This window comes from Hippocampus guttulatus, chromosome 6, assembly GCF_054856545.1.
Source record: "Hippocampus guttulatus isolate MCC_2025c chromosome 6, RoL_Hgut_1.0, whole genome shotgun sequence".
Classification (NCBI taxonomy): Eukaryota; Metazoa; Chordata; class Actinopteri; order Syngnathiformes; family Syngnathidae; genus Hippocampus; species Hippocampus guttulatus.
Genome location: NC_141266.1, coordinates 18,152,406 through 18,174,068, shown reverse-complemented (window position 1 = coordinate 18,174,068; position 21,663 = coordinate 18,152,406). Strand labels below are relative to the sequence as shown.

Sequence of the window (21,663 nt, the reverse complement as noted above, 5' to 3'; positions counted from 1 at the left end):
GGAGATGTCAAAACAAAGCGTCGGTGTTTGGAGAGTGCAGGATGCTTCGCTGGAAATCGCTTTCAAGATGCATCCCCTCAAACAGTTTGAGCACACGCACGCAGCGCAGCTTACATCGCACCCACTGAAAACTGTGCGGATCTCACAAGGCCTTGCTATTGTAGCCTTCATTTAATATCACGCTCAGGAAAATTGGATATACATGTGTGGGAATTGCCATGACACAAAACCGTTGAGCAGGGTTGTTAAAATGTCACCTGACAATTTCAATCCCTCTGAGATGACGATTTGTGAAATAAAAAATATTGAGCAGAAGGATGATTTTTTTGCTAATTATCGATCTAGGACCTTTTAGTTCTGGTACTTGTAGTTCCTGGAAGGGTTCCATCAACATGGGGTCCGCGAATCGCAGAGGGAACATTGCACAAGTAAATTCGGTTACCGTAAATTGAGGTCTCACTGTATTTGTAATCATAATATTGTACCGTAATTTCCACACGAAAAGGCGCACTGGATTCTGAGGCGCAATTTGTATGCAGCGATGGCTGTTTGACAGTGCTTTATAAATACAGTTGACTTGACTTGACTTTCAACGAATGGCCTATTTTGTAATTTTTTTCATATATTGGACGCACCGTGTTATAAGACGCAAATTGCAATGCATCCACTAGATGAAGCTACGCTCAAGGAAATGCCAACAATACACTACGCTCCACTACACTCTGATTTATATAGCGACGATCAGATGTCAGTAAAACTTATTGAATAAAGCAGCGACACAGTTCAATTAACCAACAGCAAGTTATAACATTGACTCGTTCCGTGTTCAACTGCGAAACCGTTCGCCTTCAGTTTGAACTCTGCGTTGTATGCGTGTCTCTAGCAAGGAGCCATTTTGGGGTGGAAATATTACCGTAATGACCAAGCGTATCGGATTTTAAGACGCACTGTGAGCTTTTATGATAATGGAAGGCTTTTAGGTGCAGAAAATACGGTAAGTTAATCAACTCATTCAGTACCAGCCAATTCTAGACCAAGTCTGAAAAGACGTTTAAAAACGTCTTTGGGAGGGAATGAGTTAATATAGACAATTACACAAAAAAAAAAAAGTTTTGGAGGGTGCATTGACCATTTGCAAATTTTTGTGTTGGTTCTAGATCCCGAACGCCAGCGACTGGCTCGATTTGACTGCACTCTCAGTACTCATTAGTCAGCACGTGTTAATTGGCAGCCGCTTGGTCTGCTGTGACGTGGGGGAATCACTTCCCAGTCTCGGAGAGCGCCGCGGGCCGAAGCTCACAAAGCGCCAACCCAAACAAGCTCTAATCTGCCGGCCCTTGTTTGAACGGGGCCTTTGCTGCCGTCAGACCCCCCTTACCCCCACACAACCTACTCCCCTCCCCATTTCTTGACACAGATGAAGTGCTTAACTCTCCCTTGTCTGCTATCCCAGCAGGCCGAGGGGGGAATTAACGAGCTCCCCGTCCAGCCCCGGAGTGATCCATTACTTCCTGTAATTATAAATAATAATCTTGATTATTACGCTGGTTAGCCGGCGAGGGGCATAGACGGATGTGGACCGGGATGCGATTCATCAGACGAGCAGTCGCCACGGACGCCGTAATGGCTGACAGATATCACAAGAGAGGATCGTGGACAGGACAAGCCGGGAATAGGAAGCCGCACGCAGATCCTAATGTGCGCCTCAAAAGTCAACGAATCGTGTTCATTTTGTTTTGCGTTTGAGGCCATAGCTATATGTTTGCAGGAAAAGTGTTTTTAATGTGCTTCCATTTACACCACATCAGTTTAATAATAGTTTGAGAGTGTCATGAGGCAACAACACCAGGACCAACTCTGAGGATTTATATTTCACTATTCCCTGATTTCAAAACGAGTTACAGCGTCAATTTGTGGGTATATTTAGTCATAATAATCAAATGCAGGGGCAATCATGTCATTATGCAATGAGGGGATTCAACATTTATCGGGTTTCAGGGTTATAGCCCCAACCTCTGAGGGCAACCGGGACTCTGACTTGTTTCATCCGGCTGCCACTTTGAGTTTTAAAAATTGTACAAAGTCGAACATACATACACTTGAATAAACTGATACAAACGTTTAAACACAAAATAGAAAACATGCTTCTATAAGAACAATTATACCATAAATCACAATGTTGGATCTGTTCCTGTTCTTTAAATTTTATTGTGCATAGTTTTCACTTTTTTTTCTCTAAGAATAAGACAACCTTTGACTATAGCGTTCTGACCCACACCCCAAATCCCTTTTTTTGACGACAGCAAGTTCCGGTTGCATTCTAAACTTCCACTTCAAATGACGGAAAGGTTTTTCTTTTTAGTTTAAAATGGCTTACCTTAACTAGAATTCCGCATTTCACTGTGGTCAAAGGTAGAACCCTGGTCAGTTATTGTGCCTTTTGCCGCTGTAAATAGTAAATCCTTGTTGTGGGCGCCACATGCTAAACTAGTGAGCTAGCTGGGGAGACGGTCCCATATTAGTTGCCATGATTCTAACTATTTCCTCTATTTTGTTCTTTGACTTTATTTTGGAGGTTGGCAAATAATGTAAGTGCATTAGCGCCACCTTCTGAAATTGAGTGACAATATTCATTTTTTTAAAGATTTTTTTACGATTAGCTGGTAGGGGATTTTGGTGTGCCAGCCTGAGCTCTAATACCAATATATACGCAAGTCGACTGAACAGCCAGACGATGAAAAATGTGTGCCTTACAGTCCGAAAAATACGATAAATGTTTGTGCTTACACAAACAAAAAGCACAGAATTTATGCCGTACCATAATACCACGAAGCTCTGGTATTAGCTCATCAGTGCACATAAAGAAGTGGCATGTTGCCCTCAGAGGGGCTATATGTGATTCTGTACATCACCTGCAGGCCTTGGCCGTCCACCGTAACCGAGTTAGCTCGCTGCACCTTTCCGCGGCTCGACAGGCTGCACCGCGAGTCCTTCCTCAGCGTCGACTGCCTTTCCTGCAAATGAACGATGCCACGCATTCGCATTTTAGTTGTCTGTCCCAAAATGTACATTCAGGAGGACTCAGATACTGTACAATGCGGTTTGGATTATTTCGAATGCTACTTTCTGCAGTAGTGTTTTGACCTCCAAGTTAAATGTGTTCCGTGACTCAAAACACTTCAAATTAGCTTTCCTCATCGAGGTCAGTGGAGCTGCCATTCCGTTCCAGTGCCCCAAAGATTTTAATCCTTTCAGGGACAGCGGTTACTAGGGTGGACAGTTTATCATGTTTTCAGGTTACAGGGTGCATGAAAGGGTTAAAATAAAGAAATATAAATTGTGTTCGTTCATGTCTAGAATGAAGAGACCATTGGGTCTATTCCCAGTCATTGTGCTTCTTAGACGTGACTTGAATGAACGAGCCATCAATTGGCGGACGGTCGTGACAAGCGATCATTCCAATGGGGTGTTTGCTACCAAATCAGAAACAGGAAGTGACAAATGCAAACAAAAGGCAAAGAAAAGACATTTTAAAGTTCATTAGCAGCTTGATCCCATGGCATGCTTGCGGCAGTTTTCTTCCCCCCGTTTGTTTTTCCAAATCGCTTTTTCAAAATTGCATTCTTCTTCACTACTATGTTGGTTTGCTTTCAAATTGTTCAGTCCCTAATAAAAACTCCATTTTGATTTAATATTAATTTGACAATGTTTATTATTGTGGTTCAAGTTCTTATATAGATAACTAACAAACTGATTACAAACTGCTTGTTATGACGAAGCACTACAAGGACTCAAAACATGATCTTGCTTTATTTTTAAGTGTGCAGATGTAACTAATGAAGTGTCAGATTTAAAAAAATAAAAAAAAAGGAAAGAAAAGGGGTCTCACCAGGACGACGGGGCAGATGGAGTTGGGTGGCAGGATGTGATCCCTGAGAGGTCCACAGTCACACTCGGGCTTCACGTGGGAGGCACACTTGTTGTGGAGCTGCAAGATGTCCAACCATTATTATTTTTACTAGTTGTCGTGCTCCATGTTAAAAAAAACACATCAAGGATTGGTAATTCATTACTACTTATAAAGGGTAAAAACGTCAATACAAATGTGAGTGAAGGAATTTCTTTCGCCTGCGGATGTTCGGCCAACGCTTAAATTTGGAGTCTTCCCTTGACTTTTTCACAATCCGTGAATAATAATTAGTGTGATCATTTTTATTTTCTGGTAAACTTTGGGTTCTTCATTCGTATCCTGGGCTACATTTCAGATTGTCAAACGATTGTTGTTGCAATGTGAGGGTAAAACTATTTCAACAAAAATGTTTTGAACCATTTATAGGGCAAGGGACCTTATATGAAGTCAAAACGGACCCTGTACGTTTCAAAAAGAGGCAGTTGAACCATGTTTTTTTTCTTTTTTTAGCCAATCAAAGAAAGATAACAATTATCATTAAAACGTTGAAGTTGACTATGACAGCAGGAATCGACATATCATATTGAAACATCATTGATGAAAAAAAAAAATCAAATAAATCAATGAGATTTCTATGTTGTTGCTCTTGTGACTTTTGGCTTGTCCCATTTGAGTCTGGACTGAATTTGTCATGCTCAAATGAAATGAATGCATTCAAGTCTCAGTCATAGTTCTCCGTTATTTATTTATTCCTTGTTTAGCATATTGTCACCCTCACGCAGCCATTTAACATGTCGTCTTGTCGTGTGAGTGTAAATTGGCCAAGGTGTGTGTGTGTGTGTGTGCAAAATTAAATAAATAAATAACAATCGCAAACTCTTTTGACAACAACACCATCCAGAAGGTGGCTGGCCTCTTGACGGTGCGCCCTCACCGTGATTTGACACCACACGCAATGAAGCCCAGTTAAGCCCTGGTAACACTTAATGGTTTTGTGACACTTGTCACACTTGGTGGGGCAGTTCCCTTCCACCCAGAAGTGATGCATAACCTGCAGAGTGAGTGACAAAAAAAAAAAAAAAAAGACAGGTGGTAAAAGTTACTTGCACATGGAAATTAAGCAGAAGTACAAATATGTGGTTAAGAAAGAGGCCGGTAAAAGGTGAAGCACTGATTTGATGCCTTTAGTTAAGTAGAAGTCAAAAAAATTAATCAATAAATTAAAAAAAGAGAGAAAAATTACAGACACCGAGATGGCCTGAACTCATTTACTCCTGTGGTTGCGTTTACGCTATGGGCTTGGTGACCATCGAGAATCTCGGGAGATTTCGGTCTATTTGAGGGCCAGTCAAATCTCCGCCACACCGCCCCCTCCACCGTCAACAAATAGCTGTCATACGGCGGACGTCATGCGACGAAACCTAACACCCTCCACCCTGTCCTATCGACATATACGTCCCTGGACACGCTACACTTAGGTAGAACTTTACGATGACCCAAATCCATCCATCCATCCATTTTCTGATCCGCTTTATCCTCACAAGTGTCGCGGGGCGTGTCCGAGCGTATCCCAGCTGTCTTTGGGCAGTAGGCGGGGCACACCCTGAACCGGTTGCCAGCCAATCGCAGGACACACAGAGACGAACAACCGTCCGTGCTCACACTCACACCGAAGGACAATTTAGAGTGTTCAATCAGCCTGCCGTGCATGTTTTTGGGATGTGGGAGGAAACCGGAATACCCGGAGAAAACCCACACAGGCCCGGGGAGAACACGCAAACTCCACACAGGGAGGCTAGAGCTGGAATCGAACATGGTACCTGTGCACTATGAGGTTGACGCGCTAACCACTGGATCACCGAGTCACCACGACCCAAATCAATTCGCTATAATAAATTTAAGCATTTTTTAAATTTACAGAAAAAAAAAATTGTAATACAGATTAATGTATTGTTTGCGTTAAAAATGACATGGCAGCAGTACCTTGAAATATAATCGCATATTAAAGCACAATCACAATATTGAGAGGAAAAAAAATTCAAATGAGACTATTTTTCAAAATCATTCATCCCCCGCCAGAAACCCCCCGCCCCCAAAAAAATAACAACCAGACCTGAACTGTAAACATTGTAGCTAATTTTTTTTTATTTAAAAAAATAAATAAATACAATTGAAGCTTAATAAAAGTAACATTTATGCCTTGTTACTTTCCACCACAGGAAAAAGAGACCTGGAAAATAAAAAGCAAACAGATCTGTGGACGAGTAGCTTGCTGCTGCTTTTTAGCAATGCTAAGCAGGCAATAAAAGAGCACCGGGGGCCCTCGTCGAACACGAGCGCGCCGACGAGTGCGCCGCACTCCAATTGGACGCACCTCAGTGTTTTTCTTGGACTTGACGTAGGTTTTGATGCAGGAGGGCGGCGCGCGCGACACGCATCGCTCATGGACCGTGTACTTGCAGACTGCAGAAACCACAGCACAAACACCATTGAGGGAAAACAATTATTTTTGTTCGCAGGGTGCGCGGCATGCTGGTGAATGCGCAAACAAAGCTGGTGTCAACAAGAAGCTGCGTGACCACTGGAGAGGCATCTTCACGATTTACTTGTTTGATTTTTGCCTCACATCCATGCACGTCTCTGTTGGACTTATCAAGAACATTTCTCGCAAATGGGACGTGTTGGCGGAAAGCATCAGGGCACCATCAACTGACTGTACATAATGTTTTTGACATTATTAGATACAATACATTAGTTATGGTTGCCTTGTGACAACTGGTATTACTATTAACAATTTTAATTACGATTTTTTTACTTAAAAGTGAATATATGCAAAAGTCTGTAATTGGTCTACATTACAAAAAAATAAATAAAGAGTGACCATATGCCAAATAAAATCACTGTCTTGATAAAATGCCCAATTTATTTTAATTGTATTAAAATCCACCACTTCATTTTTTTTATTGATTTAATTTTAATTTAACTAAATGTCAGGCAATGAAGTCTTAAAGTGAATGCCTGCCAGTAACTTTTCTAAGTTGTTTTGGGTTTGTTTGTTTTTTTACATTTTTATTTAAAAGTCAGTCAGCCACTCAAGTCAGTGACTTTTAAAAGTGGTTTACTGACCTTTTTTGGAATTACAATTATGCAAATGTTTGTGAAGAGAAACGGCCTCCGTCGCACAAATTATATTTTGCTACATTCACACTGCAGGAATTCTATTTTCTTGATCAAACATACAGGCTGACCTCCTAAATTGACAACAGTTTAAAAGTAGTTGTCTTGAAAACTGGTGTCGAATAGCCTAGGTTTATTCTGAGACCGAGTTCATAAATGTTCAACATGGCACATTCCGTCAAACATTTTGGTTATTTCAACAACATTTGCCAAACTGATTGGCCTGTGAAATTAGGTTAAAATATTTGGGGACACCCTATAAATTAACCCTTTCAGGGACGGCGGTTTACTAGAGTGAACATCTAATCAAGTTTTCTCTTATATCAATTCATCCTAATGTCACAGTTGTGCATCAATCACTACAATAGACTCTTATGTGTGCTTCCATCCACTGCCATTATTTTCTTTCCATGCCTAAAGACTAATAAAAACACTCGAGAAAAAAAAAAATCCTGATGTAAGTTATCATTATTTGTGCATGAAAGGTATTCCTATTTGTGCTCTAAAAATAAGTCATTCCATTTCTTTGCTTGTCTGTGGTGTGGGTGCCCCATTGCAGGTGTGTATATAAAAAGGGCTGTTTTACATACCCTGTGCTCATTGTGTATGTATGGAAATGAGGTGGTCGTTACAATAAAGTGTAGGCCAACACCAGTATGTAAAATAAAGGAAGCAGGTCATTTAATAAAAAAGAAAAGAAAAGAAAAATGTGGATTGAAAATGTGACTTTATCGCATGAAAGGTGACTTGTTTTCTTAACTCGGAGCAAAACATTATTTTCTATTAATGGGAGTTCAGCAGGTTTCGTGTGTGTGTGTGTGCGTGTGTGTGTGTGTGTGTGTGTGTGTGTGTGTGTGTGTGTATTTGTTGTAGAGCAGCTCCACTCACATGAGCAGCAGAGTCCTTGCTTGCCGAGGCCGATAAGCATGTTGAGACAAAGGTTGCAGTAGGCCGGCTTGTTGAAGTGCTTCAAACGCCACACGTGCTGACCGTCATCTTTCACATTCTGTATGCACGCGCACGCAAATACACACTCACACGCACGCACACACACACACACACACACACACACACACACACACACACACACACGCACGCACGCACGCACGCACACAAACACCATTAGCAATGTAGCTACAGGGTCACTTATCTGATAAGCATTGAGTTTATTTTAGTTTTACTGCTTTCACCTTGCAATTACGGTAAGTTCAGCGTTGCAGAAAATGACACAGAAAATAAACATTGTCACGGCGCTTTTTTTAAAAATTCATTCTGTTCCACTGGATCAAGAAGCGATTCTAAAATGCACATCGAGTGGACTCACTGGACAACTTAAGCCCATAATGACATTAAAATGTAACTTAATACAGAAATATTTAAGTTTCTTTTTGGGGAGGAGGGGTCAAATTTGCCATTTTAGTCCAAGGTGCAAAATTCAACTTTTTGTTTTAAGCCATGACAGATGTTGAAAGTGAATTATTATTATTTCTTTTTTAACAACCGAATCCTTTTTTTGTTCCCGTTACCGTTTTCAAAGGATAAGGATGAGGATAAAATAGCTTCCATTTTATCCACTCTCTGTACAGCCTTCGATTCATGATAACAACAAAATAAGTGTTGGTCTAATATTGATGTGATGGAAATTGTCCAGTGTGCAATTGAAACCAGATCTTAATTGATACCGGTTATGTTTCTGGTAAATTTTTGCATTTAAAAAAAAAAAAGGCAAAATGTATAATCTGTTTGAAATTCAGCAATTGTCATCATAGGAACATCCTTGGAAAAGTATCAATGCATGAAACCAAAAATAAGTTTGACACTGCCCGAAGACAGCTGGAATAGGCTCCAGCACGCCTTTGATTCTCATGAGGATTTTGTAAGCAGTTCGGATAATGGGTGGCATTAAAAACAGTGAGGGGGGAGGGCTTGCACAGAATCTTGTCAAATGCTTCTATCTAGTGTACACTCTTTGAACTGCAATCACGCTCTTCAAAGGGTATCACCAATTCAGTATCAATTTCCAAATGCAAAATTCTTGTGAACGTGCCATTGTGAGCATTCACAGACACAGACGCCTTTGTGTACTCACGGTCTCCAGACCCAACAGGACCAGAAGTGGGATGGTGGTCATCCCTCCTTGGATCCACTCTTCCAGAGACACGGTGCCGTCGCGGTCATAGTCGATCTCCTGCATCATTTCCTGGAGGATCTATGAATACAACAATTGATATGAAAATTGAGAAATGGGGGCAGCAAGTCCAGCTCTTCACGTCACCAAGTCTTATGTAAATGAAGCTATATTTTCAATCGCATTTCTATTTCTCCCCGGATGATGGCTCCCCAACTTTTTTTTTCCATCTCGAAACCTTTCGTCATACTCACTCAAACGACTTGATGATGACCCCCGAAAGTAGAACGGAACGCAACTGATTTTGACTGAATATGAAAATCATTATATTTCATTTTCTTAACGTCAACATTTCATTCTCAGGTGACCATTCATGTGTCAATGTGCATCGTTTTACGGGATTGTCAAGTTTTGCACTACCCTCTCTCGCCATTTTAGCGCGTACTGACTGAAATGTATATAACTGGAATATATATGTATGTCCACGTTATTTTTTTCTGATGCATATATAATATAAATATGTGAGGGGAAAAAAAACTTAAATTTACGGTATATAATTTTACTGCACAATTTATTTATTGAATATAGCTGAATACATAAACTGAATTATTACAGCTGTTTTATATTTAAATATATTAAAAATGAAAAAAATTACATTATTTTTTTTTAATAGTATTATATCAGCTGAGGCGGCCCGGTAGTCCAGTGGTTAGCACGTCGGCTTCACAGTGCAGAGGTACCGGGTTCGATTCCAGCTCCGGCCTCCCTGTGTGGAGTTTGCATGTTCTCCCCGGGCCTGCGTGGGTTTTCCCCGGGTGCTCCGGTTTCCTCCCACATTCCAAAAACATGCATGGCAGGCTGATTGGATGCTCTAAATTGTCCCTAGGTGTGAGTGTGGGCGTGGATGGTTGTTCGTCTCTGTGTGCCCTGCGATTGGCTGGCAACTGATTCAGGGTGTCCCCCGCCTACTGCCCGGGGACGGCTGGGATAGGCTCCAGCACCCCCCGCGACCCTAGTGAGGATCAAGCGGTTCGGAAAATGGATGGATGGATATCAGCTGAGCAATTTCACAATATACAGTATATATGTAGCAACGTGTATTCTACTGTATTCCAAACAGTTGGTGATTGAATTGCATTAACCCTGTCAGGGACAGCGGTTACTACGTACAGTGGACAGCTTATCATGTTTTATCATCTTACAGGGTGCGTGAAAGGGTTCAATTGGAAGCTTTTCATTTTAACAGCTCAATTCTGACTGGATGTTTGCGGAAGAAACTGTATAGTGAAGGCAGCTGATGAGAAACGCTTGCAAGAGTGAGGAAAAAAAAAACTTTAGTTCATAAAGAAAGTTACATTTTAGCTTGAAAACATTTCGAGTTTGGCCTCTTACGGGTTTGAGCTCCGTCACGTCCCATTCCAGGTACTCGGCCACGTGCATCATCTGCGAAATGATGTGCTCCAGTTCCTGCACACACGCGCGCACACACGCACACACACATTTCTATATGTATGGTGGTATATTTAAAGACAGTACTTAGCTGGCCTTGTAAGCTGCTGTTGTAAATGGGCGGATGGCTAATAACAGGTTGGACATGTCAGTGGAGGCGGTGTGAAGAGCTCGGTGGCTTAATTACAGTGTTCGTTGTTGTTGGGTTTTTGTTTCTGTTTTTTTTTTTTTTTTTTTCAGTGAGAAGCAGAGCAGCTGACGTTATTGTAAAGTTCAACGCCGGGTCACTTGTGATGTTTCGTAATATGCTGAGTGTCATTCGGAATAGAGATGCATTGTTTCAAAGAATAAAGACATTATAAACAAAGAAAGACTTGATTGAGATCTGCGTGTGTGTGTCCGCGCGCGCGTTCATTTATTTTTTTGGGGGCACTTTTCCTACCCCCCCTCAAGATAATAATGGGCTCCAGAGCTAATAATAGGATGCTAATAATGGCATACTAATGACGGGATATACAAAGTTGTCTCTTCAAGCCTCCAGTTCCACGCCCACAAGAGTGTTGTCACATAAAATTGCAACCCTCAGTCTTCAAATTTCACTAATTCATAAATGTGAAGCAATGAATTTGGGAATTTACCAGTTTGGATGAGTTTGAGAGAAGCTCAAATGGTGTTCAAGTGGATGGCACTTATATGGAAGCCTTTTTAGAGCGACAGCTTGTCATTCTTGACATTTTAACAATCCACTGCATGATTTCTTAACAGTCTTGCTAAAATGTCACTTAAATGTAGCCTGTTACAAGTCATTTGAGTTATGAGGTGTCTCGGTCAGTACAGTACGTAGATAAGAGATGAAGACGAACTTAGAGTCCGGTGGACAAATAGTAGACGAATGCCATTTTACCTCTCTAGTAATTATACTGTAGTGTCTCTTTATTTAGGCAAGGTCCGATTATTTTTGAAGTCATTCCACCAAAATAGCTGTGTGCGTATAGCGCCTCTCAAATCTAATCGCGGTGAAAGAAAATCATTTAATTTTTGGTTGATCCAGCACCATTCACGTCATAGTATTGGAATATAATTATTTCTGAGTATGAGTAATAGTATAAAGGTAGATGAGCTCAAGTTATCCCAAACAGATATTTCAGACAACCAGATTCAGAAAATGAGCTCAAGAATGTAGACGGCCATGATTTAATCCCTCCAGACACAGACAAATAAATACAGTAGACATTTTAGACAAGTGCAAGCCAGCTTAATAGCAGTCTATGTATGTATGTGCTCTTTTCTAATATCAGTTAAAGAGTGTCATAATAACAATAAATACACGACATCAACAATTAACAGAAATATTTACCGAGTTGTCCAAAGAGCCGTTTCCGTCTGTGTCATAGAGACGAAACATAACTGTGTAGAGAGCAGAAGAGGTGTGGGGGGGGGGGGTGTCATCAAAATTGTGTGCTTTCATAACCTTTTAAACGTTACACACGATATTCATAACTATCACTGCGGTTGACTCGTCAAAGGATGACGACAAAGCACAGACTGCTTTCCTATTGTTGCATAAGATATCGTCGATTGTCAACGATCCTACAAGGAAGTGATTGTAGGGAGAGAAAAAATGGACGGTAAAAATATAATAATGAACACAAGTGTTAAATGTTTTTTTAAAGTGGAAAAAGCCGTGAAAACACTTATTGGACTTCAAAACCAAAATGGCAGCCCCTTTTTTAAATTCAGGATTAAAAATATTTATTGACAAAAAAGGCTCAATCCAAGCCTCCATTTGGAGATAGTAGACAATTAAATTGCGTGTTTAGTAGGGTTAATGTCAAAATATTTTCCGGTATATTCAATGAGAACGAAATAGAATTCACGACATCACTGTGCTGGAGATTAACTCTTTGCCTTTATCAGTTACATTTCATATCATCATTACAAGTTAGCTGAAATTAGCGAAACATGGCATCACTAAACATATAGTAGTCAGTTTGTCTCATAATCCAGGTATGCGCGTAAAATTTCAAAGAACATGATGCCACAATTTTTTGCAGATCATTTCAAGACGATTCCAGTGACATCCCATAAGTATCATTTTCCTATGACAAATATTCTGAAACGTAGCAATGTTTAAAAACAGTGAAAGCGCACCGGTTCATGGCCAACATCTTAATGCTAAATCAAGGGGGTCAAGATTAGGTGTGACCTTTTTTGTAGATTCCAAATTTCAACTTTCCATAACTATTCTGATCCTAATCCTATTTTCAACAGACTGATATCAGCGGAAATCTTGTGAATGGCAGAAATAGACAACATCTAACAATGATGGTGATTATTATAGTTAATTCATTTCAGACACTGAGACGAAAAAAACTAAATCTCACCATAATAAAAGTCGGTACAATTTGAAAACTACAATGATTTTTAAATTGACAACGGTCAACAAAAATCATCGAAAAGCATTTTCGTCAAGTAATATAATTAACAAATCTCATGTGATGTGGGTTAAATAACAACTGCAATTCTAAAACAGACCACGAGAGAGCGCCATGTGCATGACTAAACTACACAAAGCATTGCTTTCAAGCCAGAATCGTTTCCTGATCATTCCTTGTAAAATGTCGATGTTCGTATACTTTAACGCCAATATTTTTTGCAAATTTTCATGTATATTTATGACAAAGTTTTAAAAAAAAGTCAAATTATCCTAGGGTTTGTGTGTAAGCCTACTTCAAGCTTTCAAAAAATATGCAATAAATATCAAAGGGTCCTGATACTTTGACTTCTTATTGCTGCTAAACAAAAAAAAGGATCAAACTTTTATATGCTTTCGTGTGAGAGATTATATTTCATGAAAAAAAATTGTCAAGATCATCTGATCCACAAGGTCAATTTCAAGGTCAAATTAAGTCACGTTTGTAAAATATTCACCAATCTTCTAAATTGAACCAGTAATTTCTGAGCTATAAGGCTTCAAAGGAAAGACGCCCCGCCGCTTTTTACATGAATTTAAAAAATTGGCAGGCCACATATCTCACTATGCCTTCTCCAACTGACCTAAGAGTTGAGATTTTGTGACCCACCGTCACTATCAACAAGCATACCCAGTTTCATTATCATCAAAATCTGTTTGATTCAACCCACTAGGTAATTCGGAATGCAACGACACTTTGGGGAATTTCTACCCGCACAACGCCAAACAACTTTTTGTCATTACTTTAGGTCAGAGCAGAAGTAGTCACTCATTATTCTGTCAATTGAAATGATTTCCCTGAATATTCTTTCCAAACATGATGAAATGTCTTGTTAAACACTGATGCATCACATCTGTAAAATGTCAGCACTCACACTCTAGCTTGTCCTCGGGCCGTCCTCCTTCCAGCAGCGACAGGTAGCACACGATATCTTTCAGCTGCACCGTGCTCGGCGGCCCGGGTAGAGCGCTTGTCCTCAGTGGGGTTGAGTTGCTTTTGATCAGCTTGAGTCCTGTGGTGAAGGCGGGGGCAAAAAGTCAAACCTGAAATCGGGAAGTCTCTTATGTTGGTGGGGAGGCCTGACATCAATCAAAGAGCAACAGTGGCATCCATCAATACCACAGCGATGGATTTACAAAAGAATATTTATGACTCACCAAAGTTATCATTTTATCTATCACCATTCTAGCCCAATGACAAATACAGCGCACCCCTGTTTATCCCGGCGAATGCGTTCAAGCATGACAAGCAATAGGTGAACATTTGCGAGAAAGAATGACCACATTTTTTTATAGTTTTACTTCTCTCACATCATTTAAAAAACATTTAAAGCTGTGAAAAGACACTTTTAAAAGAATTTCTTAGCATCTGTTTCCACTCTCTCCTTGTCAAGAAATGGGACACTTTTATATAAAATCAACAAAAAATTCTGCCCCAAAAACTCAAAGAAAAATGACACCATCTAGTGGCCATAAAAATAATTACAGCAAATAACGTGCATAATTTAACATTCATTTACGCACTCTTAAGTCGCAGAAAAAAAAGCTCCCTTCTTAGCAAAGAGAAACAATTGCTGCAACGTTAAGTGGCTCAAAAATATGCAAACAGCTAACAACCGTGAACTGCCTATGGCAGTGCTTTTTCGAGCCATGGCACATTTGAACCTAATAATGGGTTACGCCGCCCTTGGCAGCAATATCTTAAATCAAGCGTTTGCACTAATCGGTGATGAGTCTTTCACATCGCTGTGTGGAGGGTTTTTCACTGTGATATTTTTTACTATTTTACAAATACTATTTCACAGCCATGTAAACTCTTACCGGAGACTTTGGGCTTGTCGGAGGACGAAGACGAGCTGGCATGGTCCTTGTTGCTGAAGGACATAAAGAGATGCTGGCAAAACTCTTGCGGCAGCTCACTCTCCAGGAAGGTCTGCATGAACACCTTGAAGCCCTCAAAGTCAATATCCTGGTTGACACACACACACACACACATACACGCACACACAGGATGAAAAATGACAGCCTTTGAAATGTGATCAATTCACATTTCTGCAGCTTGCGGGGTTTTATGTCAGTAAAGGAATTGTCAATGAAAAAAGAAGAAAGTAAAACTCACTTGGCTCAGGATTTCCTGTTTCTGTCAAAGATGGATAGGATACAGATTAAAGCTATATCATGGTGTAACATGTACAGTACCTTCAAAAGTAATTGTGATTGTCGCAACATAATGAATTCTGAAGTCTACAAAGCCATTTTGCCTGGCTATTAAAAAAAAAAAAATGCACCAAGACAATGACCCACAACACACTGCCGATACAACAAAGGACTTCATCAAGAAGGTCTTGGACTGCCCAAGTCAATTAGCAGACCATAACCCAATCGAGCCTTTGACCTCCAAAAGAGGAGAAACACCCAGGAACAAACAAGAACTGAAAGAGGCTGCGGTAAAGGCCTGGCAAAGCATTTCAAATGAAGAATGCAACAGTCTGGCTGGAGTAATCGTTGTCCCTGAAAGCGTTAATAAACATGTTCTTTTCACTTGAAAAGTGCATAGTTCCATACAAAAGTGGTTCTATCTTGAGTTATTTAACACATGCAGATGAAAATACCATGAAATAAAAGATGGAATTTTGACATTTTGTCTGTCATTTATCTTTTGATCAGTGAACAACAAAAACAAAAAGAATCGGAGGAGACCGTATACATGCAGTGGCAGGTGATGCGATACAGTGGCAAGACTGTTGTGGAAAAGTGTGCCAAAAAGCTTCAAAGGGTCTTCATGCGTGATGTCAGCAAGTCTCATGACAATTCATGTTTTATTTGAGTTAATAGGCTTTTTCAATCTTAAATAAGGTATATTATAAATAATATCGTACATTAGTCCTATGTATGTTACCCAGCATGCATAAAAATGTGTGTTGGATTGCTGGATGATGAATTGCTACAAACCTCCTCTGGATTGTATCTGGCCAGCACGCCATCGCCGTGGAACTCCTGCAGCACGTCTTTCAGCTTCTTGGTCGAGTCTGGCAACAGATCAAAGGTGCACAAAACCACTTCAGGATGTGCGTGTGCGTGCGTGTGTGTATGTGTGTAGCTTGAATTCAACATCCCATGTAAGATGTTCATTGCAATACGCTCAGGCACTTGTCATCATTCCTGAATGCCATGGCAACATGATCCATAATGGGGGAATTTGTGTGTGTGTGTGTCACATTCTGCAGATTTTATTAAAACGATTGTAATGCAGCACAGCGGCACTTTGGGCACATAAAGTCGTTGTTGGGAGGCATTATCGTGCGTTATGAATGTGCACACTTGACAAGCACAGAATATTCGACAACCGACTGCAGCTGCTGAAACACAATGATACCAATCTGTTGTCTGTGCCGACTTGCTTTGGTGTTCTCTCTTCAACTAAATCTGCTTTTTGGATTATTTTAACCTTTTTCAGGGATGGCGGTTACTACAGTGGACAGCTTATCAGGTGACAGGGTGCATGAAAGGGTTCATATTAGAGCTGTCAAACGATTAAAATATTTAATCTAATTAAAAATGCAACTGTCATAATTAACTCAAATTCACTAAAAATTAATTGTGATTACTCACGCATTTTTTATTGTTTCGGAATTTCCTTTTATATTTTTTTGTCTTATTTGTCCCCATTTTAATTCTCTCATCAACATGGAATCATGAATCAGTTTTCTATGTGCAAAATGCAAATATTTACTGAAATAACAATTTCGATTTTCAATTTTACATGAACATTTTTCACTTGGAGCAGTTATTCACACATAATCTCTCACACAATATTACTGTCCATTAACAACAGTGAAAAAAATATTTTGTCACACAACAGCTGCTTTAACAGCTCTTGTTATGGAATCAAAACAGAGCAATATAACATTATAAAGTGCACATCTAAGGTAAACTAGTACTCAGCCTATAGTGGATTTAAGCCATGGTTGCATACTTCGTTTTTTCTCAAGTTTGCTTTGAACACAGCAGTCAGGCTATGTTGATTCTCTTGGTCCTTCTTGCGCGGAAGTCTCTCTACGGTTTTGTGTAGACATCATTTCGGATGACTACACTTGGTTCGATGACAACACTGAAGACGTTTTATTTTCGCTAGGTCGCTACCACTGCAACGCTGAACTTCACCGTCACTGTCAGACGAACACAGAGAAGCTCCACGCGCTCTATTTATATGGACACGGAACACTGTAACCTTCCACACAAAATAGTTCCAAACAAGTAACAATCGCGTCAGTGGCATACATCGTATACCTGTATGATACAGGTAACTTTGGTCTTGTCAGTGGAACAATCTGGCAACTTTTTTAAAGTAAACTTTCCATTCATAAACTCTTCAAGTATCAGTTTTCAGTGTCTCCGCTGCCGTGGCTGGCAAAACAAACGTGCGTGGACCTATGCAGCGCGCTTGTTGTTTTGTTTCTGGTTTATTTATAGAGCAACGTAAAATCCGCTGTGACGTGTGCCGCATTAATCTCGCGAGAAAAAATGTAATCCCGTTAAAATTCATTTAAATTAATGCCAATAAAAACGAGCCAAAATGACAGCTCTAGTTCATATATGAAAAAAAAATTGATGATTTGATTCACTTGACGACCTGCCTAGAAAGTGAAACAAATTATATGAACACCTGGCGACGCAAAATCCGGCATGCATGTTCGTCATGAGATGGCACACGAAAACAGAAAAGGAACCTATGAGGTGAAAAATTGCAGATTGAAGAATTTCTTAGTAAGCCACTTCTGTTGTCTTTGCTTTGCCTTTAACTGCCTTCGGCTTTTTGTTGATGTGCTTTTATTTTAGGTGCTGAAACACATTCAGTTGCCTCGTGTATCAAATGTGTTGTGAGTAAAACCTTCAGGCCCTGCCCATTGTTCCTACGTAGGGCGTTCTATTGTTTGGAACACTTTGCTTTCCGACAAGCTTTGACAGTTTGAGTAAAGTTTGTTTGGAAGGACACATGGGCAGCGCGAGGCGCCCTGCCAGGCTCTCCCTCATATTTTCCACACTACGTCTTTCCGCACGTCAACATTTTGGAGGGGATCGTAAACCGCGGGCACGGCGCGGTGAAAGCGGCATGATGGATCACTGGCGGCGCTCGCGTTAAACGCTTCAACGTATCCATCTCAGTGCCAAAAATCATCAGCAACGCGGCGCATGTCATTACAGGAGGAAATTGGAAAAAGAGAATACATGGCAGGAGCGCCGTTCAAGTTGAATTGTGCTGCACTTGTTGCGGTTCAAAGCTGTTATCGCTTGATGTTTAACTGCAAACAGAAGCGTTTCCTGGAAATATATTTTTAGAAATAGAGCTTCAAAATGTCCTTATGCGTGACGTGAAATGGAACTCGCTGAGCTATCAAAACACGTTTAGGCACTGGACACTGAAACGGATTACGTATGTAGGTCGCCTGCACTTTTTGTGACTTACTGAAACATAATTTGGCGGGTGTGGTCGAATTGACTGCCGCAAGTGGCTCGGTCGTTGTGAGGATAACGCTCCCGTGACTTAACGACAGTGAAAGCCAGACAGTCATCGTATTGCTTACTAAACTGTGGCTTTATTCCATCCCACTTCATCAGCAAACAATGTGCTATTATTCGCTCGTAAGAATAGCGGCAATCTGGGTTTTGCCTCAAGACCTTTCAGCTGATGTTGGACTCGTCCGCTAGCTAGCTAGGACTAGCCAGCTAGCTTGTGCTCTGCTTTGCCATGATTCTTTTCACAAAAAGCTTGTTTCCTCTGCTTTTTGGTAAGAAATTTGTTTTTGATGAAGCTAACCAATGGTCTACTGCTGATTATTAAAGATTGAAAAAAGATGGAAAACTTTTTTCCTCTGATGAAAGAAGAAAATCTACTTTTTCTTTTGGTGGTTTTTTTTTGGGGGGGGCTCTTGTCTTGTCACACACAATATTCAATTGGTCTTGAAGATTGGTTAAAATGCCCTCAAATTGCAAGCAATGTGAGGAAATCTGCTTTGAAAACCTGCCAAGAGAGTGAGGGTTTTTTTTTTGTTGAAAAATGCTTTTAAATTGGATCATTAATTTTTCGTGTGTCAATATAAATTTGTATTAATTTTTAAAAAATCATAATATTTTGCAAAATCAACTGGCTTCACAAACCAAATCGTGTTCCAATAATAAAGATGCATTTGGAAGCAACAGACAACACCTCTGTAACTATTCGAGCCAATTGGAAGCCTGAAGAAAGCGCGTACAAACTTTTTTTTAAGAATCGTACATGCGACAATTAATTAGTTGTACTTGTGAATATATATTCCAAAGAACAATAGATAATTGCACAGAAGAATAGAGGATACTCACACTGGGTGTATTCTTGCAAGAGGGCAAATTCTGCGGGGGTCAGCGTGACCCAAGCGTCCTGGCCGCTCATCATGGTACTCAGGCCTCACCGAGCAGCATTTTTGCCACACTTAATCCAAACAAATGAGCGGTTTCAATGTGGGCTGTATAGACAAAGGCAAGAAGGTAAAAGGAGTAGAAGAATATTAACATGAAAATATGTCATATTCAAATCAAATTTAAGCATCATGTTCCACACACATTGTCGAGCTGAGCCAAAAAATGCTTAGCTATTTAGCATGGCAAATTTATCAAGGAGATCTGCTTGCAGTTGTGGCTCCTTGGACAACTTCCCTGGTCGAAGTTGGTAACAGTACAAGCCCTTGAAATGTACCTTAGATGGCAGCTTTAAACCAAAACAAGAGACTTCTCGTTTCGTTTTGGGCATGGTTTCCAGACTTTTTCGTGCATCCTGTTATGATAGAGATGTCAAAGCAATTTCATGTCAATGGGTCAAATTGGGATTTTGGGGCAGGTGGGGGGCGGGGGGTATCATTGTTTGTTTGTTTTTTCTAGTGAGATTCAAACCAACAAACAGAGCCACCCAATGTCATGTTGCACCATCAAATTAGTGTAAGTGGCAATTTTTTTTTCATCAAAGCGAGAGCCACGCAATTTGCCCCAAATGGCTGCTTCAAACCAAAATGGCTGACTTTGTGTTCTATTTCACGCATTAGTCCGTGAGACTCTTTTGTGTGTTTTGTTATGATCAACATATCCACCCAAGTTCGTGTTGACCGGTGAAACTGGTATTTTTCTAACTTTTCATGAGATGCTACTGAGCGAGTTTTGAGGGGTAGAATTTGAGGCAATGTTCAGCAGGATACACATACTAACAAAGAATTGTGAGTTTTCGGGCATGTCTCATATCCCCACAGTATATAAATACAATTGAATTTAATTAAGGACCCAGCAAGCATAGTTGGATATTAGGGATAGGTGTCTGTTGGTGCATTATCCTAGCCGAATGCAACAAGTGCAAGAGTCTGTTTTTTTGTTTTTTTTTGCATTCTGGGCTGTGTCCGCTGGCATCATCAGACTGAGCTGTTGCTATGATGATGGCGCAAGCAGCTCCCTAGACTCTTAATGAGACCACCATTTACACAGCCCGCATTTAATCGCTCGTTGCAGTTGTTGGGAGCCCAAATGATGCACAACCCATTAGGGACAAACAACTAACCTAGTGTCCACATCATTACGTTAGTGTCTCAGTTGAGCGCAGCCTAAATGACTGCAAGTAGTCGCCACACATGCATGATAACAATTATTGAAATATCACACACATACACACCCACATGCACTGCGTTTTCCCGATATCCTGAACTGGCTTATCTTGTCATTCCGAGGCATGCTTCATAAGCGGCATCCTCACGTGTGTGCTCACGCTTCAGTGCGCCGTACCCATCAAGAGACGGAGAGTGCCTTCCCACACACACGCAAAAAAAACAACAACAACCATACACACGTTCACACACATTGCGACACTCACGCTTCAATAAGATGATGAGATGAGGTCAACATGCCAGCGCTCACCTGCTACAGAGTCCAGGGAGCAGATCGCGTTCCCAGAGATGAGTCCAGAAGATGCGCTGGTCGCTCCAGATAGTGGTCAAAGACGAGGCGGTGTGAATGCGCTTGTCATTCAGAGTGTGGAGAAGAGGAGGTGGCGGTGATCCACTGGGTGATCCAGTGGGTGCTGAGGCAAGAGTCTTTCTATTATAATTAGATGTTGACTGTGGAGAAGAAGAGGCGGTGCCGATTCAGTCGAGGATCCAATTGGTGCTGAAGAGTGTGGATTTTTTTTTCTTCAATTAGAAGAGGCAGTAGTGATCCAGTGGGTGCTGGGGGAGGTGGCAGTAATCCAGATGATGATCCAGTGGTTGATCCGGTGGAGAATACGAGGAGTTAAGTGTGAATTAAGTGTGGATAACACCAGATAGGGATCTAGCAGTGGCTCCACTAGGATCTCAGAGGGGGGGGGTTCCATTCAAAGAAGTGATCCAGTCAAGGATCCAGCGTTTGAGCCAGTGGAGCATTCAGTGAATGCTGGGACTAGAGGGTCTATGTTGTGATTCAATTTCAAATGTGGAGAAGGCAGCTGTGATCCAGTGGATGATCCATTGAATG

General features: G+C 40.7%; 1 protein-coding gene across 1 annotated transcript in view; it reads right to left on the bottom strand.

Moving 5' to 3' along the window:
- Window positions 1–21,451, bottom strand: part of dgkb (diacylglycerol kinase, beta) — a 51,573-nt gene extending 30,122 nt beyond the window's left edge. The window contains exons 1-14 of the mRNA XM_086114340.1: window positions 21,070–21,451; window positions 19,498–19,640; window positions 16,090–16,166; window positions 15,257–15,277; window positions 14,959–15,106; window positions 14,013–14,150; window positions 12,022–12,071; window positions 10,608–10,682; window positions 9,177–9,296; window positions 7,976–8,093; window positions 6,285–6,373; window positions 4,845–4,961; window positions 3,890–3,988; window positions 2,913–3,014 (exon numbers count right to left, since the gene is read on the bottom strand). Coding sequence (XP_085970466.1) covers window positions 2,913–3,014; window positions 3,890–3,988; window positions 4,845–4,961; window positions 6,285–6,373; window positions 7,976–8,093; window positions 9,177–9,296; window positions 10,608–10,682; window positions 12,022–12,071; window positions 14,013–14,150; window positions 14,959–15,106; window positions 15,257–15,277; window positions 16,090–16,166; window positions 19,498–19,570 — 1,227 coding nt within the window. The 5' untranslated portion in view covers window positions 19,571–19,640; window positions 21,070–21,451. The remainder of the gene's footprint in view (window positions 1–2,912; window positions 3,015–3,889; window positions 3,989–4,844; window positions 4,962–6,284; window positions 6,374–7,975; window positions 8,094–9,176; window positions 9,297–10,607; window positions 10,683–12,021; window positions 12,072–14,012; window positions 14,151–14,958; window positions 15,107–15,256; window positions 15,278–16,089; window positions 16,167–19,497; window positions 19,641–21,069) is intronic.
- Between the last annotated feature and the right edge of the window lie 212 nt (window positions 21,452–21,663).